General features: G+C 34.3%; 1 protein-coding gene across 1 annotated transcript; it reads right to left on the bottom strand.

The window, feature by feature from the left end:
* LOC112017081 (uncharacterized) lies at window positions 1-26,008 on the bottom strand. The gene is given in 19 exon segments (XM_065770228.1): window positions 1-563; window positions 724-836; window positions 944-1,134; window positions 5,381-5,495; window positions 5,737-5,863; window positions 5,938-6,009; window positions 6,098-6,221; window positions 12,696-12,814; window positions 13,871-14,037; window positions 14,126-14,239; window positions 16,995-17,073; window positions 18,585-18,731; window positions 18,865-19,122; window positions 19,634-19,847; window positions 20,923-21,104; window positions 23,069-23,176; window positions 23,839-23,941; window positions 24,032-24,388; window positions 25,635-26,008. Coding segments are annotated over 18 exon segments (2,844 nt in total). The 5' UTR covers window positions 24,364-24,388; window positions 25,635-26,008; the 3' UTR covers window positions 1-284.
* Between the last annotated feature and the right edge of the window lie 1,980 nt (window positions 26,009-27,988).

Genomic DNA, 27,988 nt, shown 5'->3' with positions numbered 1-27,988 from the left:
TTAGCAAAGACCATTGAAAAAATAACTTAATCCAATGATAGTATTGTTTTTAATTTTCAATGTAAACTTGGCAACATAGCCAACTTATCAACCTGATCCTTCATAAATGCTAACTCTTGAATTGTGAAGTTGTACAACTATGTTCCCATAAATAGGTCAATAATAGAACATGACGAATTTTAAGCTAATTTATCTTTATATTTGAGTGAAACTACAAATAAGACAATCCAGTTTTTCGTGCTTGTACTCGAGCTTTGCTAATTGTTAGCATATAGGATGTATGCTCAAATGGTGCAATGATCTTTCAAGACTTGGCTAGCAAGATCTAGTGCTCCACTTTTTTTGTAAATCAGATGAAGATTGTAAGCTGCTTCTCTGCGGAGGTCACAATACCCTAGTTTATACCCTGGTTTTTGATTTCCAACAATGTCTGGATTCTCACAAGGAAGCTTTGGCATGGGGTAATCTTTCTCCCGAATTGCAAGCACCTTTTCATAATATGATGCTGCAAGAGTTACGAGGCCAACATGATGATATGCTCAGGCTATGTTATATAATGCTTCCTGCACGAATTTTGTAAGAGCACAGTTATAACATACTATTGTATGAGTGTGTTTGTGTGGGTAAGGGTTAATATTCCTGAAGGCAAGAGTGTGTTTTTACCAAAAACATGCATATAAACTAAAAACAAAACAAAAGCACAAAATGACAACCAAATTGAACCTGACTGTTTTCACAAAGCCGCAAATTGTTGTAGAGGAAAGCCAAGCCTTGTGCAAGACACTGATGCTTGTTTTGAAGTCTGAATCCAAGTGCTAAATTAATCAAAGCAGTTCCTGCAGAAAAAAACAATAGGTCATGCTTCATGTACATGTAGACTAAAAGCATAAAAATTCATTTATATGTAGCACTCAAGAACTTAAATAGAAATAAAGGGTCTCACCGACACAGAGATTAATCAAGGGATTCTCTGGCAACCGTTTATATGCTTTAAGGTATTTTGTTGTGGCATGTTGATGATTGCTGGCCATGGTAAATTGATGTGCATAAATGATAATGGGTGGTACACAATCTACGAGTTTGCTTAGCATACCACGAAGAAACTTAAAATGCCTTGAATCCCGATTGTCCACCCTACAATACATTAAGAAAGTCCATCAAAGATGACATAGAGTTGAAGAATTTATGAAGAATAAATAAAACCACCATGGTCCTAACAGTGGTGGCTCCAGGATTATTTTCTAAAGGGGTCAATAGTGTTGGAACTAGAAATTTGTTGTGGGGAGTAAAAAATAAATTGATTATTTTTTTATGTATATACAACTTTCATATTATATACAATAATCTAAAATAGTATTTTAAATATTATATACAATACAGTCGAAAAAATTATTAATAGTTTAAACATTGGTAAGACAACTACCATTGAATGCAGAAATAAATATAATTAACTAACTAATCATATATTTTTGTCAAATTAATAATAATTTATTATATTTAATAAAAATATATGATAAAAAAGAATATTAAAACACCTGGAAGTAGAATTGGGGGTAAACATGAAACTAAGAAAAAATAATAATTGATATAAGTTTTTGCTTTTGAAGTGTATTTATTTATTTTCTAGAGAGAATATTTATTTATTTTTAATGAATGAGCAATTTTAAGAGTAGTATTACTAACACAACAATTTTATAGCAAAATGTAGGTGGCAAGTTGTTAAAAGTATGTAAAATAGTGATGTAAGTTGTTGGTCTAGATAAAAACTAGTTACAACTTGCCATTTAACCTTTATTGTAAATTTATTGTGAAAAATATTGTGAAAGTAGCACTAAGTCGATCATATTCAAGCTCATTCCAGTAGGGTTTAAACAAAATTTAAATTCAGGGTGTTCAAATTTTTATTTTTGGAGGTAAAACAAAAAAAATTTTAATTTTATATATATATTAAAAAAAAATTGGACTGTTTAGGGGGTATTATAGCTTTTTAGTTACATCTGACCTACTTTAGCATACTAACAATATCACATGCATTAACGAATCAAACAAATGAAGTACGTACTAACAAGAAATCAACACCAAACCACCAAATAATTTATACATGTCAAATATTTACAGTATTCACAAACCCATAACCTAAAAGGAACAAGGTATCCAAAAACCAAGTAATGAAACGCCATAATAACAATTAGTAAGAGTTAACTAAAGTAGTCATGGCATGCAGTAAACAAAATATGCTTGCTAAGAAAATGAGTTTAGAGCAAGAATTTGTGTTTTATGAGCTTATGTGGTTGAATACTTTCCTAAATGAGCTAGAAATGGAGGTTCAGTCACTTTCGAATTGGCATTGTGATAGTAAGGTAGCGTTTGCTACAACTTACAATCCGACTGTATATAAAGTATAACAAATAGAATGAGTATCATTAAGGCCCAAAGCCTGAGACCATTCAAACAATGTTCTAGTATATGATGGCTTTAATTTCACCAAAGTTTTTTCATCTTCAAAACTAACAAAAAAAGTGTTTCCAAACCAAACAAATGATCCATAATCCATTGTACCCCAATGCCAAGAAGATGAAATTTTACAATGCATGTGCAATATTGGAAATCAACAACAAACGATCCATAATCTCACCACTTCTACTACACATGCAACATCAGTCTACCATAGCCATTGCTCTCTTTACTTTATTTGGAGTATCTTGGGTTATGCCAAAGATAGCAGCTTAGAAGCTAAAGCTGTTGGGAAGGGAGAGTTCATTGTCACAAATCTAGCTCTAAAGAGTGGAGTGAGAAAATTATGGATTCTAGATTGGTGTTACATGTGTAAATGCAGTGGGGAATCAGTAGATAATCTTTTATTGCATTGTCCTATTGCATTCCAACTTTGGTCTATGGTATTCACATTGTTTAGTCTCTATTAGGTAATGTCGAAGTGTGTGGTTGACCTTCTAGCATGTTGGCAAGGGAAGTTTGATTATCGCAACAATATTTCCTAGATGGTTGGCACTCCTTGTTTGATGTGGTGTATTTGGTGGGAGCAGAACAACTGGTGTTTTGAGGATTCTGAAAGGACAGTAATCGATCTAAAACCCTCACTAATTTCAGCTTTGACTTATGTTGTGATAGTCTTCGTAGCTGTAACTATTAGTTAGTTTATTTCCTAATAGTTAAAGATTATAAATAGGCTTTTTATGTAAGAGTAGAATTAGGTTTTTTGATGTAACTTAACTTAGTTCAAACCTAGACAGAAACTTCGTTTCTCCAGTTTTTCTATGTAATTCCAACTTTGATTTTTAATTCTTAGGCAATTCTAGTTCAAGTTCTCAATTATTTGACCTTGCTTTTCATCATTTGGTATCAGAACAAAGATCTGGTCCACTTTTTTCCCTACTAATTTGATCATTTAAGCCCTAGATTTCATTGTGTTTCTTTTTTTTCTCTCTCCATTCAAGATCCTAGAATTCAGATCTAGGTTCCTTATACCAATCAAATCTATGTTGCTACTGCTATTTACAAATTTTCAAAGATTGTGAAGCTTCTAATGGCCCAAAGGAGTGGAAAAAGAGGAGGAATAAGGGGGGATCAAATAAATGTTAGGGAAGGAGTTGAAGCCAATCCTCCGGTTGGGAGGAATGGTGGATGAAATCAAAATATAGAGAGAGGAGATGAGATTGCAGAATTAAGGAGACAATTGCGTCACTTGTAGAGGTGGTGCAGTGTATGCAGCCACCTCATGAGGCCACTAATGAGTCCAATGACTCTCATTCTCATTTTGAGAATCTTTTTGGAGTTCCTCCACAGGGTAGGCCTTATGTGGAAAGAAATGAGCCAAGGCTTGACTACAACTTTAAGATTGAAATTCCAGAATTGCAAGGGAGTCTCAAACCTAAAGAATTTTAGATTGGCTTAACACCATTGAAAGGGTGTTTGAATATTAAGAAGTTATGGATGAAAAGAAAACGAAGCTAATTGTTATTCGCCTTAAGGGGAGAGCTTCTGCTTAGGGGTATCCGCTCTCTTGACTCCTAAGAAACATGGTTCTCAGAGGATGTGTGGAAAGTAGAGCTATCAAGAAAATCACAATCAAGTATCGTTTCCCAATTCCTAGATTGGATGACATGCTAGATTGCTTGGCAGGTTTGAAGGTGTTTTCCAAGATCGATTTGCAAAGACGGCCTTCAAGACGCATCGTGTATTATTTGAATGGTTTGTTATGCCATTTGGTTTGACAAATGCACCAAGCACTTTCACGAGGGTGATGACACATATATTGCAACCGTTATTAGGGATTTGTGTTGTGGTGTATTTTGAAGATATTTTGGTGTATAGCCACTGTTTGGAGGATCACTTGGGGCATTTACAGCTTGTGCTCAACATCTTGAGGAGAGAGAGGTTCTATGGTAACATGAAGAAATGTAGCTTTGGGATGGATCAAGTGATGTTCTTGGGGCATGTTGTGTCTTCCAAAGGAGTGTTCATGGATGAAAACAAGAATAAGGAAATTGTTGATTGGCTTACACCTTCTAGTGTGCATGAGGTCAGGAGTTTCCATGGCCCTACTACCTTCTATAGAAGGTTTATTAGCAAGTTCACCATTGCAACACCTCTCACCAATTGTCTCAAACAAAAGTCCTTTGTTTGGACTGATGAAGCCTAAGAAAGTTTCCAACTTCTGAAAAGGAAGTTAACCGAAGCTCCAATCCTTGCCTTGCCCAATTCTAATAAAATTTCTTACCTATCAAGAAAAAGGTCATAGCTCCATATTAATTTAACAATGAAGTTAGATCCAAAATTTTGAGGTCAGCTATAGATCCTCACCAAAGTAATGAGGGTTGACCAAATGTATTCTTCTTCATCATTCTATCATGTATCTAAAAACTCATACTGTCACTTTGGCATAACCCCTCTCATTCCAAAAACCACAAAACAGCAGGTCATCACTCCATATAAATTTGGCAGTGAAGTAACAAATGATCTACAATCTCACCATTTTTAGTACACATACAACACCAATCCACAATACATTGAAACTTTTCTTTTTTCCCCGTCAAAGCCCAATAAAATATCCTTTCTCGAGGTCAATAAAATTCATATAAAGATCTTTTACTCATTTCCTCTAATATTTTTCTATTCAGTAACTAAGAAAATAGTTTCCAAAACTGAATGTAATAGCATGTAATAAAATTGATTATCTATGTGTTATTTCACGCTACTCTATATACAAACACTCTCTCCCAAAGTTTCATGACATGACTCCATAAAATAACACACAAGAAAATAACATAATAATATAGGGTACCTAAATGGAAAACGAAGCTATTTCCTATGAGGAAAAATTATTATAGACGTATATTGCACATATATAAAGGTGAAGTACCTTGAAATTACTTTGTAATAGCAATTCCAGGCAGCAAGGCTGTAAGGATGCTGCTGAACAATGTATCTTACACAGTCAAATCCATGCTTAGGATCTGTGGTGTTGTAAGCTATCTCTGTAAAACATCAACAAAGGTACTACACCTTAGCCAGAGTAAAAAAAAATTACAAATCTTACTTCTTCAAAGAACAAATGAATCAAAGTATCTTTCAAAGAAGGAATCCTTCTAAATGGGATTACATATTTTGGACTAATAACGTAATTATCAATTTAAAGGAGAAGAGGGGAGACCAAGAAAGAAATGAGAATGTGGGGAGTTCAAAAAAAGAACAAGTTCTTTGGAGTTGACGACTTACGAGCTCCAAGAGATCTAAGCTCTTCCTCCTTCTCCACAGACAGCATGCTATGAGCTAATCTTAGAGTGAGATTAATAATCTCCAATGCCTCCCAATACCTTTGCAAAGAAGCCAATGATTTACACAACTATAAACAACGCAACGAAGAAGTCAGAGCAGTAATAAGGTACACAAAAGAACAGGGGATGAAACATGACTAACATCTATTATAAGGCGATGATGCTCTTCGTCTTTAAGAAGATTAGGAAGGGGAGGTTCTCGGTGTACTTCCTGCTGAATGCATCACATATAAGATTCTATCACTCAAAATATTGAGTCCTCGAGCAAGTCACAACATAACTAAATACAATTCACAATTTACCAGAGGGTCATCATCTGAGTCATCACTTTGCCAATCAGCACCAGAAGCCAGTGCCTCAACTTTCTTCTTCTCCCTTATTATTGCCTTCTTCTGAAGTAACCGCTTTGCTCTGGCAGCTTTTGACCTAATTCAGAGCATTGAACAAAAAGTAGTTGAAAGCAGAGCAGAGTAGATTAATAAAGGAGAAAATGGTCCTACCTTTATAGCATGTGCAAGCATGAACACATAATAAAAATACGAATTAAAAAAGCCAAAACAACTCAAACTATAGTAGATTAAACAAAAACATGAAAGCTATGTAAAATAAATATATTTCGTAGACAATAGTATTCAATGGTTCAGGAAAAGAACTTAACACTAAAATATTGTGAGTCCACTGGAAAAAATATAGCACCAATCAAATTAACTGGATTTGGGGTAAAACTCAACCTTAAGTATTATGGGTCTTTGTAAGCCAAAGAAAATCATGCATGATTGGTTTAAAAAATTATGTCCATGTAAACTTCAGCCAAACATACTAAAAGCTACATTCCAGCATGCACAGGTCACCTGTTCTAGTGCCACATGAATGTAACTTTCACTACAGTCCCAGAAAAGGGCTTTCTTTAACTAGATAACACAGGCAAAGCTTATATTCCGTTTGTCACAAAATAAAGCCCACCAACAGGCTTCTCAAAACTACAAAAACAATTATGAAACATTTATATTCTTACCCAACCCAATGCCAGATAAGCACTCAGAATTCCATTCAAAATTTTTTAGTAATAAGAATTCTATAATAAAATGCAAAAAGCCGCTACCCTTGTACATGGATGTAGACAACAGTAGAACTCCTTTCCAAATTCAATAAAACTACATGGCAATACTTTATATTCTCCCCGAAAATCTAAATACTTTCTTGCCCAGTGCCAAAGTAATGAGACACTCTTCTTAGTGGGAAGATTTTAGCAATGGAAAATCTTAAAAAAGGGAGGATTATAGTGGCTGATTGGTGTTGGAAGTGTAAAGCTAAAAGGGAGGCAACATATCATCTTCTTATTCATTTAGTATAGCAAAGATCTTTAGAAATTCGTGTTCTGCTTGTTCAATATTATTGGGAATATGCCAAGAATGGTGATCAACTGGTTGGCTTGCTGAAAGGGACAGTTAAGAAGACATCATGATGCAGGACAAACCAAAATGATGCAACAATAAAATAGAAAATAGAAAATAAAGGATAGATAACCTAGGAGATAAGAACTAGGCTTGCTTGGAGTTAGTATCACACAAGGAAGAACATCTAGGAGTCAACACTTCAGGTTTGTTGGAGTCAGCAGACGCAGCACCAAACCATTGGAAAAATTCCAATAGAAATTTCATTATCCAATCAAACTTTTATATACTTCTCCATAGGAGAACAATGTTGTTAAGAGGTCATACCAGAAAAACTGGGCTCCAATTATTAGCTTCATCTTTGAAAACCGAACTTAAGAAAAATAAAAATGTAATGATATTTTATTAATAGAAAAATTTACTTCATATTCATGATAATGAACACAACCTAACCTAAAAGAATTACAAATAAATTATGCATAAGAGTTAAACTGATTCTGTGAAATCTAAAAGGAAATTTCTACTTAAGTCTTTTCTTTTCCTTTTTTTTTTTTTTTTTCAGACTTTCCTTTAATCTACTTGTAAGACCCCACACACGAGACCAATCCAAAAGATTTCGATTCAACAATGATTTAAACTGAGCCTTTGATGTTTATGTATCAAAAATACGACTATTCTGTTCTCTCCACAATAGCCACATCAAACATAACAGGACAAAGTTCTAACTATCCGATAAGTGCTTTCCAAGCCTGAAACAATTCCTCCATCTATTGAATCCCAAAAGCTCTAAATACTACACTCCATAAAGCATATGCACTCGCAATGGATCAAATACTCCACCGTCTCCCCATTACATTGGCACATGCAATACCAACCAACCAAAGAGAAACCTTGCTTGGAAGAGAATTTGGTGTGTTCAGGCCACAAAGATATACTTATCAAGTGAGCATGCATATAAATCAAGGTACATCTCTTTTAGAGAATGATTCCCACACCCAATATCATGCTAAAACCTTACCAGGTGCCATCCCCGCCTCGAAACACACAAATTGAAGAACATGGTTCCATCCCTCCCTAATACTTCTCCATAGACTACACCCATGTCTTTGACCAGTTTCGAACTCCAACCTTCCCATTCCTCCCCATAATTTGTATAGCTCGTCTCAATAAATGTGTGATCTCATTCCCAAATTTCCAAAACCAAACTTTCTTTTTTTGATAAGTAATAAGTTATATTGATATAAAAAAGGAACACCCTAGTACACAGGGAATAAACAAGGGAAGAAATCAAATACAAATATTGCAAGAGTCTAGGAAATCAATAAAAGAAGGGAATGATTGTTTTTGCAAAGCAAACAACCAATCCCTTAAAGTTCCAAAAAAGAGTAGCTTGAGGTCCGGAATAGATCTCCCAATATCTTCAAAACATCTACTATTTCTCTCCCTCCAAAGACACCACATTAAGCAATGAGGAATGATGGACCAAATATAACCATTTCGATGACGACCAAAGCTGCCTTGCCAACACCCTAACAGCCCCAAAATAGTGTGCAGCATAACCCAAGTTACTCCAAATAGGCCCAAAACCATAGACCATAGATCCATAGCAAAAGGACAATGAAGGAAGAGATGGTCAACCGATTCACCATTTCTCTTACACATGTAGCACCAATCCGAACTTTCTTGTTATTTGATAAACCTACTTGTGCAAAGAATTAGTTCATCCCACTTAAACAATTAGTGAAAATCCTTGTGTCTTGATGACCAACAAAAGTAGGTGCCTCAAATATTACCATGGTTCACTAGAATAAAGTTAAGAAAATAATTATAACAAGAACCAGAGCTTGCTGACTTAGAGAGCTGATTAAACCATCACTAGGCATGGGCCTGGACTTCACAAGTTACGAGCTTTGTATTGTTTAAATACCAAAAGAGAGACTACCATATGACCTTCATGCGTTGGATCACATGTTGATTGAGCCTGGTGCTGCAGGTGCCGATTGGAACTGCAATGGCAATTGGCGACACATGGTGGCTAGTCTAGTGGATACATTGATGTGAGCAAGGACAAGGGACAAGATAGTCTATTGGAGTTGTTGTAAGTCGATGATTTTGGATTGTTTGGCCTTTCAAATCAGGTCACATTGTGCTGGGAAGTGGCATTGGGGATTTGGCTGGGACCTATTGATGGTTTGGCTTTTGCCAGCAATGGTCTTGTCATTTTTTGGTAGTTATGGCTTTGTCAGCGATTCAATATCCCATTGCTAGGATATGGAATTTGATGCATGACAAAGCTGAAATGATGCAACAATAAAAAAGAACAAGAAAAAAAGGATAGAGAACCTACGAGTTAGCACCAACAAAGAGAGAAAACCTCTATGTGTCATGCCAAAATGATGCAACACTAAAAAAAGGATAGAGAACCTATGAGTTAGCACCAACCAAGAGTGAAAACCTCTATGAGACAAATCCTAATGTTGGTTGGAGTCATCACCAAACCACTGAAAATAATCCATGAAAATTGTGTGTAGGTTGTGTTTGGGTAAATCTCCTCTCAAGGAATGAAAATTGGGAGAGGGAAGTACGAGAAATTCTCTCTTAAGGGATGAGTAGCTCCCTCTTAAAAGTGGGTGTTTCTAATCTGTAAAACCCTCAATCTCTAGGTTAAAATTAGTGGAAAATAGATCTATATATATAAGAGGAAAAAGAGGCACAACTTCCAACAAAATGAGCTATCAATGTAACTTGTGGGTAACTCGTGGGCAGTGTTGGTAAAAGCGAGGGGCTAAGTGTAAAGGCCTCTTGAAGCCTAGGCGCAAAGCGTAAAGCGCAAAGCACAAAGTGCAAGCGCGCGCCTGATTGAAGGGAAGCGCACATTTTTAAAAAATAATTTTAAAATTTTAAAAATTATTATTACTAAGAAATATATGAGTACTTCCATGTAACATCCTTTCTTAAATCTCCTATATCCATAATGCGCTATGACTAATTAGTAATATTAGTTAAGAATTAGTCTACTATGTTCAACATCAACCACTAAAGTAACTAAACAATTACCACATATATTATATCATACGTTTTTTTTTATGAATGAGCTAAGAATATGAGGACATTGCAACATGGTAATTAGTACCAAGAAGCTAGGTGGGTTACTGTTTCAAGGAGAAAAAATAAAACTAGAGAAGAACTGGGAGGTTGTGGTTAGGGTTTTAGGACAAGTTATACTCAAAAAATCATGTTTTTTGATAAGTAAGTTAAACTAAAAATATGCAAAATCAATGGCTTATATCAATAATGTCAAGATCCTATAGTTTTAATTCAGTTCTAGTTTTTTTTTTTTTTTTTTGAAAAATATAAAAAGCTCCAAAAAGTGCAAAAAAGCACGCCTGAAGCGCGCTTCTTTGAATGAGCCTAGCTTTTGAGGCAAAAAGCGCTAGAGCCTTGGGGCTTTGAGCTTTGAGCTTAATCATTCTTTTAACAACACTACTCATGGGTTGGCCTACTCGCGAGTTACTTGCGAGTAAATCGTGGGTTGGCCTACTCGCGAGTTACTTGCAAGTTACCACAATTGTAACTGACTTTTGAAATTCCTCACGTGCTCCTCACATGTCAACTTGCGGGTGTTGTAGTCCTAACCTACACGTGAGTCAGTCTCGAGTTCCACTGAATGTGCAATTCTTCACCAACTCTAGACTAAACCCATATACATTAAATTCCACAAAAAATACAAGAAAATAGATGCATGGATTACAATCAAATTGACATAGAATAAAGCCAACTAAAAAAAAAAAAAAAAAAATTAACATAATCAAACTATGTAATATACTTCTCCATAGGAAAACAAAATTATGCTAATATAGAGTACTAAAAGTAAACCCTAATACTAATTGACTTAGAAAACCCTAATTCTAATTGAATGGGGAAATCCTAATAATTGAGTTATACAAATAACCTTGACTTTAAGGATAAAAATACTAATACCTAATAAAATTGTAATTGACCTATAAAAAATACAGTTGACTTACAAAACTAAAATTAAACTAAATATTTCTTTGCACTTCCCATATAACTCCAAGTGGTGATATATGAAGGCTCAGCATTTGTAAGACAGTATTTGGGAAGCAATCAGGTGCGTTCGAATACCGCTTATTTTGCTGAAAACTGAAAACAATAAAAAATTAATTTTCAGGTTACTGTTCACGCTGAAAACACTGTTCATTTGCCTTAATGCACTGTTCATGGGCGTTGGTCAAAAAAAAAAAAAAAAAAGGCAAAACACTAAACGCTAAACATGGATGTGGGATCCAAACGGTCACTAAGATTGAATGGTATCTACCAATTCTTTCCTTCTCAATTTGATGGTGTTCATTGAACTCTTAAACTCTTAAGATCTAGAACGATTTTTTTTATTCTATATCAGGTATGTACTACCATGTTCTATACTTCTATTAAATATTACTTATACAGAATAGTCCTAGGATTCTAAAGCGTAATTTGTTCGGTAAACTTTTAAAAGGCTATCAATCTGAGGTTGGACCGCGCTTAGCCTGACACTCATCCAAAAGAAAAAAAAAAAAAAAAAAAGGCAAAACACTAAACGCTAAACATGGATGTGGGATCCAAACGGTCACTAAGATTGAATGGTATCTACCAATTCTTTCCTTCTCAATTTGATGGTGTTCATTGAACTCTTAAACTCTTAAGATCTAGAACGATTTTTTTTATTCTATATCAGGTATGTACTACCATGTTCTATACTTCTATTAAATATTACTTATACAGAATAGTCCTAGGATTCTAAAGCGTAATTTGTTCGGTAAACTTTTAAAAGGCTATCAATCTGAGGTTGGACCGCGCTTAGCCTGACACTCATCCAAAAGGAAACAATTAAAGCTGGTATAATGGTACTCCTACATTAAAGCTGGTATAATGGTACTCCCACATTAAAGGCTATTCAAGCACAACAAATGGTACCCGAGATTCATAGATGATAAATAATTTGTAAGATGATCAAATAGTCAAAGGGTTAAGTTATGATGCATGCTTAGTGGTCAACTTAGCAAATGTCAAACAGTGCACCGGAAATCACAAGACATACTAGAGCAAAAGCAGCTAGAGAATACGTAAAATCTGCAATATCAGACAATATTTATTCCTAAACTGACTACAAGCCATTTGTGGTGTACTGGATTTTTTTTTTTTTTTTTTTTGGGATAAAAGTTCAAAGAATTTTATTCAAAGGAGAAGAATTCATCAGCATATTGAGTATGTCCAAAAGTTATCCCACGTAAGACTAAGAGGTGTGACTCCCCCTTGGATGGTTTTGGATTGATCAAATTGGAGAGATTCAAGGATGGGTGCCTATTATGCCAAATATGTATACAGTATATTATATAATATTGATAAATAACAAATCAGAAACAACCAAATGCCATAGTCCTAGTACTACAAATGCCCACACACACATACGTAGACAAGACTGAACAAGATGAAATTCATAACTCACAGATCTGATGAATGAGCTACTGGTCTAAATCCACGAAATACATTCTCAGTTTCACAATCGTTCAGTACTTTAACCCTTTCAAACAGAACTCTTCTTGAGAGCCTCTTTTTTACTTTAACCTAAAAAATCACCAATTATGAGCAACTGACAACAACAATAAAGCCAATAAAGCATCTGACATTAAAAATAATAATGAGCTTTTCCAAATAATAGGCAATTACAATTAATGAGTTTGGATTATTCTCCCCGTGTCAAATTTCAGGAATCCAGCAAACACCTCATATATTAAGCCCAAAAATCACATAAATGATAATATATTGCATGTTTTACCTGGAAAGATTGCTTGTAAAAACATGCTAATAACACAAGATGCTTTCATTTCTAAATGACTGGGATAAATCATTTTTAAGATGCACAATACACACACACACACACACACATATAAAATAAAATTTCATTGAAAACAAATGAATACATGAAAAAAATACAAAAGTGCATATGAACACTAGATGATATCAATAAGTGAATACGTGAAGCCTCTGCCCAACTCAATCTGCAATGAATTGGGTCTCTTGCTGTGTGATTTTAAGTCCATTAAAATGTGATTCAAAGAAGTTAAAATCGCCTAGAGTTGGATCTCTTCCTCTCACTCCTTCTCAGTCAAGCCTTTCCTCATACTATTTCTATTCAGAGTAGGATTTATGATGCCGACAAGTACTTCCGATATTATACAGCATGGTCTGAAAGCCCTTTTTATCTAAAAAGCCCTATATTTGAATATTGTGAAAAACCCCAAGGTTAGGGACCCCGCCTCATGAAGCCTAGTTCGAAATTTCCCTTTCTCCCCTTGAGGACAAAGTCTCATATCTGTATATTGTGAACCCTAACTTGTTTAAGTTTCTGTTTCTATTTCCCTTCCAGAATCTATATGCAAATTCAAGCATGCATGTCAAGGTTTGAGATTGACACACATTGTTGGTGAACATCTTGGCAGTCTAATCTTTTAGGAGAATCATTTCTCCAACATGGCAACAGTGATTGGGTAACTCTTTATTTTTTTCACCAATAATATACATCTTGGTGGGTCTGTATATGTGTGTGTGTGTGTGTGTGTGTGTGTGTGTGAGAGAGAGAGAGAGCATGTGTGTGTGCTTTGAATGGTTTCTCATAATTACCTTAGGATGAAGAGTTTCAACATATAATGACTCACGGACCAAAGGGAAGATAGCATCCACAAAGTCCTCAACCATCGCTTTAGCTCTATATATGGTACAAAGCTTCAGTTTTACCTTTTCATTTAGCCACCAGGGTTTAGATTTTTCAGGAGGTAGTTCAATAGAGTCTACACATATAAGCCAAAAGACATTATAAGGAAAGAAGAACGTGTTGTCATAACAAATATTATAATAGAACATTTCAAAATTAAATACCAAAATTTTTTGGCGGAGCAAGTAATGAAATTGCTTCTTCTTCTTTAGCTTCTTCTAGAAGGAGGGAAGCCAGAGTTAATCAGGCATCAATATTGTCCTCAAGCATTTGTAGAGCTGAGTTGGATTGGAAAATTAGTTAGTTGAAAACAGATTATAATTTTTTATATAGAAATATTTCTAAATAATACAATGACACATAACATCTCGCAGAAGATAGAACAATTCTATATTATCAGTAAGATCATGTCAGATTCCGCTAATCAACACATAAACTCCACCATCAAGAAAGACAAACATTTTCTCACTGCTCATGCAACTTTATCACATTAATCCAAGCTTTCTAACGAAGCAAACCGCAGAACTTATGTAGGCATTTTCCCGGAATAGCCACACTAATTATCAGTGTACTGTAGCAATTAATTTTGCATAGTATTTTTTTTTTTTTTTTTGATCAATAATAAGGATATATATTGAATAACACTACCTTATGCAGAAAAACATAAGGCAGAGAGCAAAATACAAAAAGATAAGAAAAAGAGGAAAGAAAAAAGACAGGAAAAGATACTAATTACAAAGGAGAGAGTTAAGGAACATAGGGAGAGAGTGGTCAATCACAACTGTAGTAATGAAAGAGAAATGTTCCTACAGCTTGTTAGAATTCTACTACACAATATAAAGCATGCTAGCCAACAATTCAAGTTCAAAGAACATGGTTGTAATTTTTTAAGTTTACCTTTTGTAAAGTTCAACATTGTGAAAATAGAGTAATTTTCATCTTCAATAAAACTATTACTACTTATAAAAAGAAAAAAAAGTTCAAAGAACACAGTTTACTTGACTCAATCCCAATGAAGAGATTATAGTTCAAATAAAATTTATTAGATATTAGTTTTCAGACATGATATAGAAACAAAATTAACACAACTTTTCAAGAAACTCTTTTTTTGGTTTCCATTACCACCTCCTAGGCTTCCACTACATGAAGTGGAAATGAACACCAAACTTTAGTTCAATGAATAGAAATGTCCGGTATTAAAATAATAGGCATAATGTATGAAGCAAATTAAAATGACTCTCTCTCTCCAATTCAATACTTTCAATTTCTCTTTCCTCTTTTTTTTTTCCTCACTTTTAGTCAAGTGAACAGAATTTACTACTTATAATTATTACTCGCAAGTCTTCTTTATTTTAAAGCAAATTAACATGAGTCTTCTTTATTTTTTCTTCCCTTTTTTACACCGCGTATAAGTCACTATCTTTGTCCCTCTCATATATTCTATTTCATGATGGCGTAACCATAGCATGATTAGAGAAACTATATCCTCTTTGGATATTGGGTCATGCCAAGTTCGGTGGTGGGATTGTTATTTTTCTAGCATCAATGGCTTGGGAATCATACTTTGGATATTTGGAATTCGATTCTAGGTTGTTTGATGTGGATTTTTTGGTTGGAACGAAATCGTCATTCCTTTCAGGAAACTAAGAAGACATTGGAAGAGTTGAAAGTTCTATGCAAGCGCAGTCTTTTTGATTGGTCTCGTTGTTGGGGTTTTACTGATTCATCCTCTCTCTTTGAGTTTATGTTCTCCCTTAGATTAGCTTCCTGATTTCCTTCCTTTTTTTGTTGTTTGATTTTTCCTTATCCTGATGTTCATCATCATGAACAACTTGTTTTATTTTCTTACTATTTTCATTAACAATATTTCTCTGATTATCTTTTTTTTTTTTTTTTTTTTTAAATCCTCTTTGGAAGTCTAAGGTTAAAGCAAAGCATAAGAATAAGAATAGAAGTCCATGGTAGCTGACTAGGTTTTTATATTTTATGTTTTATTAGGTCATTCTAGAGTCAAGGGTACTCTATGATTGTTCGGTATGAGGTATAGTTATGAGCCTTGGGCTTTCTTTTATTTATAACTAAGTCTTATTTAGTTTATGGGTACTGTTCACACATTTTTTATATAAAAAAAAGTCTATTTATGATTATTTTCTCTCTTTTCAACCATAAACCAAGTATTTTGGCCCTGTTTGGTAGCAATGTTTAAGTATAAGTGTTCAAAATGATGTGAAAACTGTGGTTTAAAAAGTATTGTAGAAAAACATGTTTAAAGTATTCATAATGCAAAAAAAGAGTGTTTGATATCATATTTCAAATAACATATTTTAAAATATGAAAAAACATAATTGTGTGTTTGGAATGTGTGCTATTTTAAAAAAGTGATGATTGTATAGTAAAAGAATACTATTTTAATTAAGGAGAGAGAAAAAGAAGAAAAAAAAAAAAAAAAAAAGACGAGAGAAGGACAAACAGGTGGGCCCATGGGAGAAAAAAAAAGTTTGGCCTTGTCAATGGGTCCCACAATTTTCAACTTATTTACAAAACGACCATTCAGCAATGTCACTTGAAAAGTAAAAACTGGTATGGATGGGTTTTCTAAAATACATGTTTTAAACACCCTAATTTGGGAATTGTAACTCAATCACCCATAATAAAATATCGCTACCAAACAGGCCCTTTCTCTCTTGAACCCTAATCCTTTTTCTAATAAAGTTCTAAACCCAAAAATCCTACTAAACCTTACCCAACCACAACCACACATAGACAAGTTCTCTAATTTGTCCTATGTCATCTAACCTCTTTTATTGTGCTTAAAGACTTGGAACAATGCTCGTCCTACCTTACTTTTCTCTTTATACTTTTTTTATTCAAAATTTGGCAATTGAAACACCCATACACATGCTCATATAATCCAATCCTATAGCTCGTTATCAGGTCAAATACCCATCAAGCTATCATAATCATCACTTTGGTGACAAATCCATTTCCTTCATAGGTTCAATTGAAAAGTTTTACATAAGTTCATCACCTTACCTTTGTACAAGAAGAAAATTGCTTGCACTCTTTCTTTCAAGAATAAGTAACACCGAGCAATTTTCAGATATAAAAAACCCTACTCAAAAAGAAATACAACATAAATATATCAGTAGCTAACAACAAGTCAATGTGCAAAATAGATCAATAATATAAACACACAAGGAAACTGACTAAAGAAACTACCAAGACAACCAATACCAGTGTAAGAATAGTTAAAGCCTTCTCATTAATCTTGTAACCAAAAGTTTACGAACCATAAATTTTTGTAATATATATGAAATTATTCAAAATAGACCCAGAGGGTACGCAATTGCTATCCCAAATTATTTACGATTTGCCGAAACAAGGAGGCAAGTGTGGCTGATCTTTTAAGATTTTTCCTTTTTTTTTCCTTTAAAAAAAAAAAAAAAAAAAAAAAAAAAGTGTGGCTGATCTTATGAAGTTCACCAATGGAGTCCTTCATTGGGATTTACATTTTTCTTGGTTGTGCATGACTGGGAATTGGAAGCTTTGTCGAGCTTCATGGATACCATTTATGACATTCCTATGGAGGATTAGGGAGGATAAGAGGTGTTGGTTACTTGTTAGGACTAAAGGGTTTATGATTTGTGCGTATTACCATCTTCTAGCTGGCCATAGTGACCAATTCTACCCTTGGAAGAGCATTGAAAATAGAAGGTTCATTCTAAAGTGGCTTTCTATTTATGGACTTCTGGCTTGGGGAAAAGTCTGAGAATTGACAATTTAAGGAAACGAAAGGTATGCGTTTTGGATTGGTGTTTTATGTGCAAGTGTAATAGTGAAATTGTTGATCATCTCTTCCTTAATTGTCCGGTTGCTATGGATTTGTGGGCTATGAGTTACGGGTTTATTTATAGAATGCTGGTTTATGCCAAAGTCTGTTATTTAGTGGCAAGGTCGGCCTAGCCGTCATTGTAATGGATATATATGGATCGTTGTTCCTCATTGTTTGATGTGGTGTATTTGCAAGGAAAGAATAGTAGGTGCTTTGAAGATAGTGAGTGTTCTCTGCTTGATCTCAAGTTATTATTTTTTAGAACCTTATTGGACTGGCTATCAGTGTGGAAGAACCAGTCCTTTTCTTCAATTTTGGATTTACTTGATTTATGTAATTTGTATTTGATCTATACACCCCTATATACTCCCTGTGTACTTGGGTGTCTCTTTTTTGATATCAATAAATCTATATTGCTATAAAAAATATAAAAAAAAACCATATACAAAAGACTCAAAGACATTGAAAGACCAATGAAAGGTGATCACTTATAAGTCAATATCAAAACAGAACTTGTGAATGTAGAGTATAAGGTTTTTTATCAGTTTATGAGGTAGGCAGAGATGTAGGAGGGGAATAATGATATGGGTAAAATCCAAATTGGGGAGGAAAGCACAAGGGAGGGGAGTGTAGAGGTGGGAAGAAAGGGAAAAATGGTGGTGGTGGTTGGGGTGGAGGAGGTGGGGACATTAGAGAAGAGATCTAATAACTAAGCCTTATCAGCAGCAGACAACCTAAGATGCAGCAAGAAAGATGCATATGTTTCTTATATCAAGCATTGTTTTACTTACATTGTCACCTTTAGCACTTCCTTCCAACATCAGATAGTACTTCAATGCAGAGGCATAATGTTCAAGACTCATTAATGAGTCTGCAGCTTCAGCAATCAAATGAGAATGATCATTTACACTTTTCCGCTGCAAAATACTGAAGAGAACCTATAAATGCAAAAGATCTTCAGTGAAAAACATTATTATCTTTTAATCCCTTTTAAGATGTCCAGTATAAGTGATCACCTATGAACTAAGACTAAAAAGTAAAAAAAGAAAGAAAAATACACATACAACCAACCTCTGCCTTCTCCATATTTTTAAGGTTAACATGACAAATTCCTTCTTTTATTGTCAAATTCAAGGGCAGCTCTTTTCCTGAATAGTAGACCAGCTTTGCATGCTCAATGAGTTGGAGAGCTTTGTCATAAGAATTACTTTCCATGAATATGGAAGCTAGCAGATCAATCACACTTGTATCAACTTCACTTGGATGACCTTTAACATAATCCTCAAGAATGCGGATAGAATGTTCAAGCTGACCACCTTTCTGGTACAACTGAATGAAAAGCAAGAAAAAAACTAATATCAATAGAACAGAAAACTTATGTCAGACTAATTAATGCCCTAAAAAAGGCATGAGATATGAGCAAAACTACCAAATCACAGTCACCTTCAAAAAAATGCTCGAAAAAACTCACTACTGCAAGGAAAAGCAAAATAACATATTCAACTTTGTGAAACTCTAGAACCAGGGGCAATATATGCTTACAAATTTAATCAGTTCAATAATGAAAACATGAAATCCAAAATCTCACTGATGCTAAATTTAGAAGGGAACATTTAGGGGTAAAAAGTAAATTACAAAAAAAAAAACGTAAATAGATATGAAAAATAGCATTGGGAATATCCAAAAATAGTATTTAAAGAACAAAAAGAGCCATTAATATCAATCAAAAAGAAAAAATAAAAATAAAAATAAAAAGTAAGACCAATGCAATTTATGGCATACAAGTTCATATTCAAATCAAATTCAAGAGGCCTTTTAAACACAAAGAAAAAGTTAAAACCTTTGCCCCTGTTTTTAATGCTTCAATGTTCTGAGGACTAAGTTGATATATTTGATCAAATGACTCTGCAGCTTTCTGATAATCTCCAAGCTCAACATGGAGTGATGCACGATGAAGTTTTAGAGTAACATCTTTAGGATCTGCCATTATTGCTTTAGAAAGGCAATAACTGGCTTGACCAATGTTTCCTTGTTCACGGCATTTGATAAAATGTCTATAATTAATAATCAATCCATTCCTTTCGTGCATATAAAAGCAATGAGGTGAATAAACACAGAAAACAAAAAAAACAAAAAAAACAAAAAATTTGAACATGTCAAAAACTATGCTATCACTCGAAAAAAAGAACAGGGTATCCTCACTACATTATTTGCTAAAAAGAAATTTCTTACTGGGTAACTTACCATGTCCTAGAGTTACAACTCCTTAACTTAATGACAAACCAAGGAAAAAAAAAAAAAACCTTAATTAAAGGAGGTTTTTTTGGATAAGATATTTTTAACTCCACTTATATTTGTTTTTAGTATCATATATTTTGTTCGCAGCCAATCCCAAGCTTAATAAAAGAGAGGGATGGAAAAGTGGGTATAATCTCTCCATTTTGGAGAGGAAAAAGAGTTGTGGGCCAAAGTGAAAAACTCCCACAACCCCATTTTACTTCCATCCTCTGTCCCCTACCAAAGAGAGGAAAATGACATTTTCTCCTCTTTCCCTTCCTCCCTAAACCTTTAACCAAACACACTGTTAAAAGTAAAAACTTGAAATGTGTGTTAATTCACAAAAATGCCATATAACAAAAATGTTTTGACCCATTTCACCAGGCGCCAAAGGCAAGTGTCACATTAAAGGCCCATTGCCTTGAGGCCTTTGAGGTACCTTAGCAGGGCCTCGCCTCTCAGGGGCCACTTAGGCAAGCGCCCCACTCACCCTTAACTACACTGTCTCAATGTTATTGTTTTATATGTAACAAAAAACCCTGTGGTACCATTTTACGTGAAAATGCAATTCTACATATGGACACATCTTATCAAATGAGCAACTCACTATTTATTTCCATCGATGTTTAATGGTTTACATATAAAACAATATCACAAGAGGGTTAAATGTTACATTCAAAACTTCCAGGAGGTTCCATATTTTGTAGGGAAACCACCTGAGCATTTTGTGTACTTTTCCTTAAGTTATTTTAATACAAGAACATCTATCATCATAAAGAAAAGTTGTTCCATTCTCATCATCAACAAAGATCAGGTAATGGATAATGAATGGACAAGCATGGGGAAACTTACATAGACTTTGTAAAAAGCAGCCTCCAAAGAGATGAATCTTTTGGAGTTAAATGTGCAGCGATCGTGTAAAAATTTGAGGCTTTCTTATCCTCACCAAGTTGATTATGGACAAGTCCAAGTGTATGATACGGATAAGGCAAATTTGGTGCTAGCCTAATAACTTCATGCAACGTTGATATGGCCTGCAACAATATATTTTAGAAGTTTTAGCAATCAAAAGCTATCGAAGGATAAAGGTTGAGATAGAACAACCTTAGATGAAGAACCTTTACTAAAGTTTTATATTCTGTTCCGGATTGGCCATGGGAACAGAATATTCCGGTACCGGTGTGTGCCGGTGCACCGTTCCGGGGTTACTCACCGTATACACACACACATATACACACTAGCTTTTATATATATAAAGATAGTAAAAATAGTTATACTTATATACAATAGCTTCTCAAAATATAAATAAAATTCTTAGTTTTAGTTTGTTTGACCATTATTTGTATAATAATAATAATAATAAAATAACTATCTTTTTTGGGCTATATTTTAATTTGGGTTGATTGAGATGGACTAAATGCTAAGTTTAAGCCCAAACCCAAAACAAAATATTTCCTGTTCTTTTTATTTCCCACGTATTTCCTCTCCCCTCACCTGCCAACTATCACTTCAACATCTCATCAAAGTCAAACAATTTTATTTTATTTACATTTCCTCCTCTCTCCAACCTCCCACCGCACGTTCACTCTTCTTCCTTTTAGTCTTTACTTTTTCTTCCTTTTGTTTGTTTGTTTTTTCCTTCTGCAGTCTGCACCTTTACTTCCACCCACCATCTTTATCACCTTCAGATCAGTTCTTCTAAGTTCTCACGCCTGTGTTTTCTTGTTGCAGATCCAGGTTCATACTTCATAGTTTCCTTTTGTCAATTTTTTTTCTTTTATATTTTGTCTCCCACATCCTTTCTTCCCCAAGATTTCACTCTCACTGCCTGAAAATTTTCCAGTATTCATATTTTGGCCCGAAACGCTCATTTCGCCCAGAATACCAAAATTTCACCTGGGACGCCGGATCAGGCCGTCACTAGCCGGAATTTAGGACAACGCGGAACTAGGGGGTCACTTGCACCGAACTACCCACCAGAACGAAAAATTCTGGCCATTTCGGCTAGAACGGAACGGAATTCAAAACATTGACCTTTACTAAATTGAAAGAAACTAAAGCTGCCATGCCAAAGAGCCCACTCCTAAAATAGAATTTTCCATTTAGACTTTAGGAAACTCTAATTGGTGATCACTGCGATAAAATAATATTATAACCAAGGACACAATGCAATGGTTCACAATAAAAAGCTTTCAAAATGATGGCAAACAGAATACGCAGTATGTGTTATGGCAGCAACTAGATTTCTAATGCAAGTATATTTTACAAAATTTAAACCATTAAAAATAGTTCAAAACAAAATCAAGAATCACTCAACTAACCCCACCAAGATCTATAAGATACATACATACATATACATATATGTGTGTGTGTGTGAAAAAGAAAAATATGACAGCACTACCCAGTACACAGGAAATGTAGAAGTAGTGCAGCAGAGTTAAAGAAAATTACGGCAATAAATAAAGTCTAAAATACTAATAAAAGAATGGCTTCTCAAAGCCTCCAGCCAATCATATAATGTATTCAGGAAAGCTATCTTCCCCACCATCACAAGGGGTGAAAAGGGGAGAAGGCTAATAACATAATCTTTTCTTCTTTTTTTAGAGGTGGGGGGAAGGTTGAGTTGAGTAGCGTTGAGCCACAAATACATTCAAAATGTAACACTAAATTTTGGCATATGAGGAAAATCAAAGTCAGATGTAGAGGGCACAATAGAGACGAAAAATAACATTGTAATCATGTCCACAAAATAACTACACAAACAATGGTCCCAGCATCATATTATGGTGGTAAAAATCTGTAAGAGTGTTAAGCAGAAGAAATGGATAGTGAATGAGAAAGAATCTAAAAGCTTACATATTAACTAAAACATATGGCTATCGTTAGACTACAGGGACTATGTCTTAGTATGCTAGAGGAACACATCATAGAACCCACTAACAATTTCAGTGAGTGACCAAAATTAATGCTTAAAAATAAAATTCATCAAGCATCTTACCTCTTCATAATGACCATGTGCATAATGAAGGGTAGCATCACCAAGCATCCGTGTAATTTCAGGGCTGAGTTTATTCTTTGATCCTTTCCGCCTACCTCTTTTCTTAGGCTGCATGAGGCACACAAAAAAAATTAGACAAGTAACACGCATAAAATCACCATTTGCAATTTATTTGTGAAGGGAGCAGGGCGAACATAAAAAATTAGACTAGTAACACACATAAAATCACCATTAGCAATTTTTTTTATAATTTTATTTATAAGCAATTCATTAAAAAGAAAAGCACGACATAAGGGAACAACTCTAGTGTAAGCTTTCATAAGTCCCGCGAACTAAATTATGCTCTAGTGTGACTAAATCTTTTTTGATTAGTAAAGTAGATGATAATATTGAGGTCCTACTAGGAGTCGAACCCAGGTCGCTAGATTCAAAGTCCAGAGTGCTAAATCAAACCAAAGCTAATGCTTTGAACCAACATTTTATTGTAGTTTACTTATGAAATTTCCTAAACCATCTTTTGAGATAAAGGTATATTTCTAGTCCTAATTCTTTCAAAATTATTAACTTTTAATGATAACAAACAATAATAGAGTTAAAGTCATTAAGTTAAAAAGAAAATGTCAAGAAGACAGCAATGTATAAGAAGCTCTCCTTGACATCAAAAAATAACATGAGGCACCATTTGCATGTCTAATAATGTGAATTGTGTGACCATTTATCATTATGAGATTGGTGAAGTAGGGATAACAGTGGTTAAAAAAAAAACCCGCCTTCCTCGATTTCCTTCGAACACCAAAATTCATGGCTCCCATTATTTCATCTATGCTTGCTCCAAATGTATCTTCTTGTCTGGCCTTCTTCATTGATCCTTCACTATTTGGAAGAGTTTGATATAATAAATGTAAATAACACAAATTCTAACCTCATAGTCACATGAAAAAACTAAAGAAATGGAGTTTCTACCAATGACTATCGGCAAGTAACTTTCGCTTTTTCTCAGCAAGAGCTTCATACTCAAGTCGCTCAAACTGCTCATAAGGTTGGACACCAGAATCAACATTATCTTCCACAAAATCAAAAGGGTTTATCCCGTCTTTAAATCTGAACATATACTCCCCTTCACCTTCATTGTCGTCTTCATTGCCATCATCATCATCCTCATCATCTTCTTCTTGTTGTTCTCCTTCTTGTTCCTCTTCTTCTTCCTTCTCAACATCTACTTTCTTGTTGTCTTTAGTGCTAACAGCAAGCAAACCCTCTTCAAGTTCACTAATTCCAATTTCCACTTCCTCCATTTAAATGTAATATTAAATTCACCTCCTGAAAGCAGATAATAAAATCCAAACAAGATTAGCAATCTATACCAAACACATTAAGATTCATAAAAAATAGTCAATGTGAACTGGCAACATAAGAAAGTCCTGTTCATCTTATGCACAGTCTGACTTTTGAGGCATCTAGAATGCTCTAGGCATAGAGGCATGCAGCACATGCCTATGTGCCTTGTGAAAATTGGCCGGGACAAATGTATTATGTGTTATAGTCTAGATGCTCTCAACATCAAGGGGAGGAGGTTTTATAAAAATCAAATAACACTGGCCCCCCGTTTTGGCTCACAGGCTCATTGATTTTCCTCTGCCAGTTTGTAAGCAATATGAAATTAGTGTCAAGAATCAATAGCAGTAGAAGCAAGAAAATATGAAACTAAATGAGAATTCTACAAAATGTAGAAACTTCTACTCCCCCTTGTCACTTTCCTCAAATGTTTACAGAGAAAAATTTATGGGACATTAATCAAATATGTACACCACCTAGAAAATCATCAAGGGCTACCAAGAGAAGATGAAAGCAATCCTATTGAATTCAAACAAGAAAATATCCCGCGTGATGCGTGGATACTTTGCAAATTTATTTAAAATAATTTCTATGTTTTTAAAGACCTATTTATAATACTCATTTTGTTGTATAATATTTATGTTTTCCCACAATATTTTAAATGCTTTGAAACTCAATCTTCTTAATTCTAAAAAAAAAAAAAAAAAAAAACCATTATCTTAATTAAAGGTTTATAACTGTGGAACTATTTTTACTAATCTAGATTTATGATGTTGGAACAATCAAGTTTTCAACATTTATAGGAGACAAACGTATTATAATATTTGTAGACTTGGCTTGAGAGTATTTCAATTACGTGCATTTATATAAACCAGGCTATTTCCACCAAAAACACAAATGGGATTGTGGAACAAAAGATGGTTTTGAGCAAACAGAACTGAAAATTATGTATTTTCAGTCAGGCAATTCAACAAATAGGTGGTGTGTGATAGCGCGTACCTACAAAACAAAGGCTAGAAATACAACACACGCATCAACAAATTAAACCCTGTTGATTTTATTGTACTAAAAGTCTAAAACATTTTTTGCTAGGCGTCTGTGAAGTAAAACACATCAATTGGAAAGTTCATGGAGCAACGAATATGTATGAAGGTAAGATCTCACACACCCACTAAAACAAACAAGGCTTTTTCACACAATATATCTATAATTTAAAAGAAAAACAAGTTACCGGTGGCGATTCAGGCAGTTAGACAGTGGCGAAAGATTCCCCCTCTCTCTAATTCAATCTTCTGTTAACTCACCATCCATCCACTATTGTCGTCAATCCTCAAAGCGAGGGAGAGCGATAAGCAGAGACAAATCGAGAGAAACACCAAAACTTAGATGGAAAATCCAAAAATTTTGTGAACTTACCCAGCCAAGTTTTGGCCAGAGCGGCCTAGTAGTGGCCAGAGCCGCCTGGAAATACCTCCCTTGAGCCGCTAAGACCGAATTGTTTTTTAAGTTTTCTGGAGCAGCTTTTCCCTATTGATATCTCTCTCTATTGATTTTAAAAAATCAGAGACTGACTTTAGGACCTAAATTGAGAATTGGCCTAAAATGCAGGAACCGAAAGTGTATTTTTGCCTTTACCTAATGTATTTTACCTATAATAATATATCGGTTGGTTGTATGTAATAATGCTTATAGGTCCACAATAAATTATTTTTTTATTTTAGTTGGGCTTACATATACATATATATATATATATATTTCTTGATTAATTTATTTTAAAATTATTTTAGTAAAACTTTAAATGATGCTGTTAATAATATATATTTAATAAAAAAAATGACCGATACACCCTTCAAATTACAACCACATATAACGTGATTAAAAAAAAAAAAAAAAGCAGCAAAAAGAATAACCAAAATATACCCCCTTAACCTAAAAAATGACCAAAATACACCCTAAGCCTTAGAAAAAGATCAAGATGCCCCCTAAACTTAAAAAATGCCCGAAATACTCCCAAAAACTAAAATATGACCAAAACACCCCCCTTAAAACCTAAAAAATGACTAAAATACTTCTTAAACATAAAAATGTCCAAAATATCCCTAAAGCCTTAAAATGACCGAAATATCCCCCGAAACCTATATAATGACTGAAACACTCTCGAAACCTAAGAAAATGACTAAAATACTCTTAAAAACCTAAAAAATGACCAAAATACCCCCGAAGCCTTAAAAAGACCAAAACACCCCTGAAACTTAAATAATAACCGAAACACCTTGAAACCTCAGGGTATTTTGGTCATTTTTGAGGTTTTGGGGTATTTCGATCATTTTTTAAGTTTTGGGAGTGTTTCGATCATTATTTAGGTTTCGGTTTTGTTTTGAACATTTGTATGTTTAAGGAGGGTGTTTCGGTCATATTTTAGGGGTCTGAAGTATTTCGATTATTTTTTAGGTTTCAGGGGATATTTCAAACATTTTTATGTTTAGAGAGGTATTTCGGTCATTTTCTAGGTTTAGAGGAGTATTTAGGTCTTTTTAAGGTATTGGTCATTTTTTAGGTCTTTTTCTAGGTTTAATGGGGTATTTCGATTATTTTGTTGGTTTAGAGGACAAACAAACAATTGGAATAGGTTAGTTTAAAAAATAATAATAATAATAATTTGAAAAGAAAAATTCTAATTTAATAATAATAATAATAATTGTGAGGATTAATGAGCCGAGCAGGAATGTTGGGCCGTGGGCCATGCTCGAGGACATATAAGAGCCCGATGATGGTCAAACGGTGTAATAAGTATTGGGGTCAATGGGTCGAGGACAAGGACAAATAATTACGAACGAATGGTGTCTCCCGAGGAGCCAAGCTTCCTCGGGAAAGCATTGTGGAAAGTTGGAACTTGGCAGCCTAGAGAATACTGTGGAAAAGGCAACCATTCTTTTGAGGATAACCTTTAAGGAAATGAGCCAATAGTAAACGGAGAAAGAGTAGGCTAAGCTTTATTATGACGGGAATATAATTTGTTGTGGCAAAAATCAAGCTCGCCTTAAAAGCTCTTTACAGATTTTTTTTAATAAAATAATATTAATTCATCAAATTAATAAAATAGAATTTAATAATTAAAAAATTATAATTTAATCCTACAAATTTACAAATATATAATTTAATACTTCAAATTACTAAAATGAAATTTAATACTACAATTTTCAATAAAATATAATTTACTAATTAATAACTGTAAGGGGTGTTTTGGTTCTTGAGCCCAAAAGGTAGAAGGATTCAAATCCAAAGAGCTCAATACAATGAATTTGTAGAAGATGAGCTTGAAAATTAGGTTTCAATGGATCAAACAACACACACGGGGAATCAAAGATAATAGGAAAGCAAAAAGAGACAAGCCCAATGTAAAGAAATCCTTACTTGGCAATGTCCAAGGAGAATAGCTTTTGAATACAATTCTCTTAGACTTTGATACAATTTCAGTTCTTCTTACTGCAGTGTTATTGATAGAGATTTTTCTGATCCCCCTCCCCTGGAGGATCTCTCCCATTATATATATGCCCATTTTCCTGATCCTAGCCCTCCATTTGT

This window comes from Quercus suber, unplaced genomic scaffold (genome assembly GCF_002906115.3).
Source record: "Quercus suber isolate HL8 unplaced genomic scaffold, Cork oak 2.0 scaffold_3A:, whole genome shotgun sequence".
Lineage (NCBI taxonomy): Eukaryota > Viridiplantae > Streptophyta > Magnoliopsida > Fagales > Fagaceae > Quercus > Quercus suber.
This window is presented reverse-complemented; position numbering and strand designations above follow the sequence as displayed.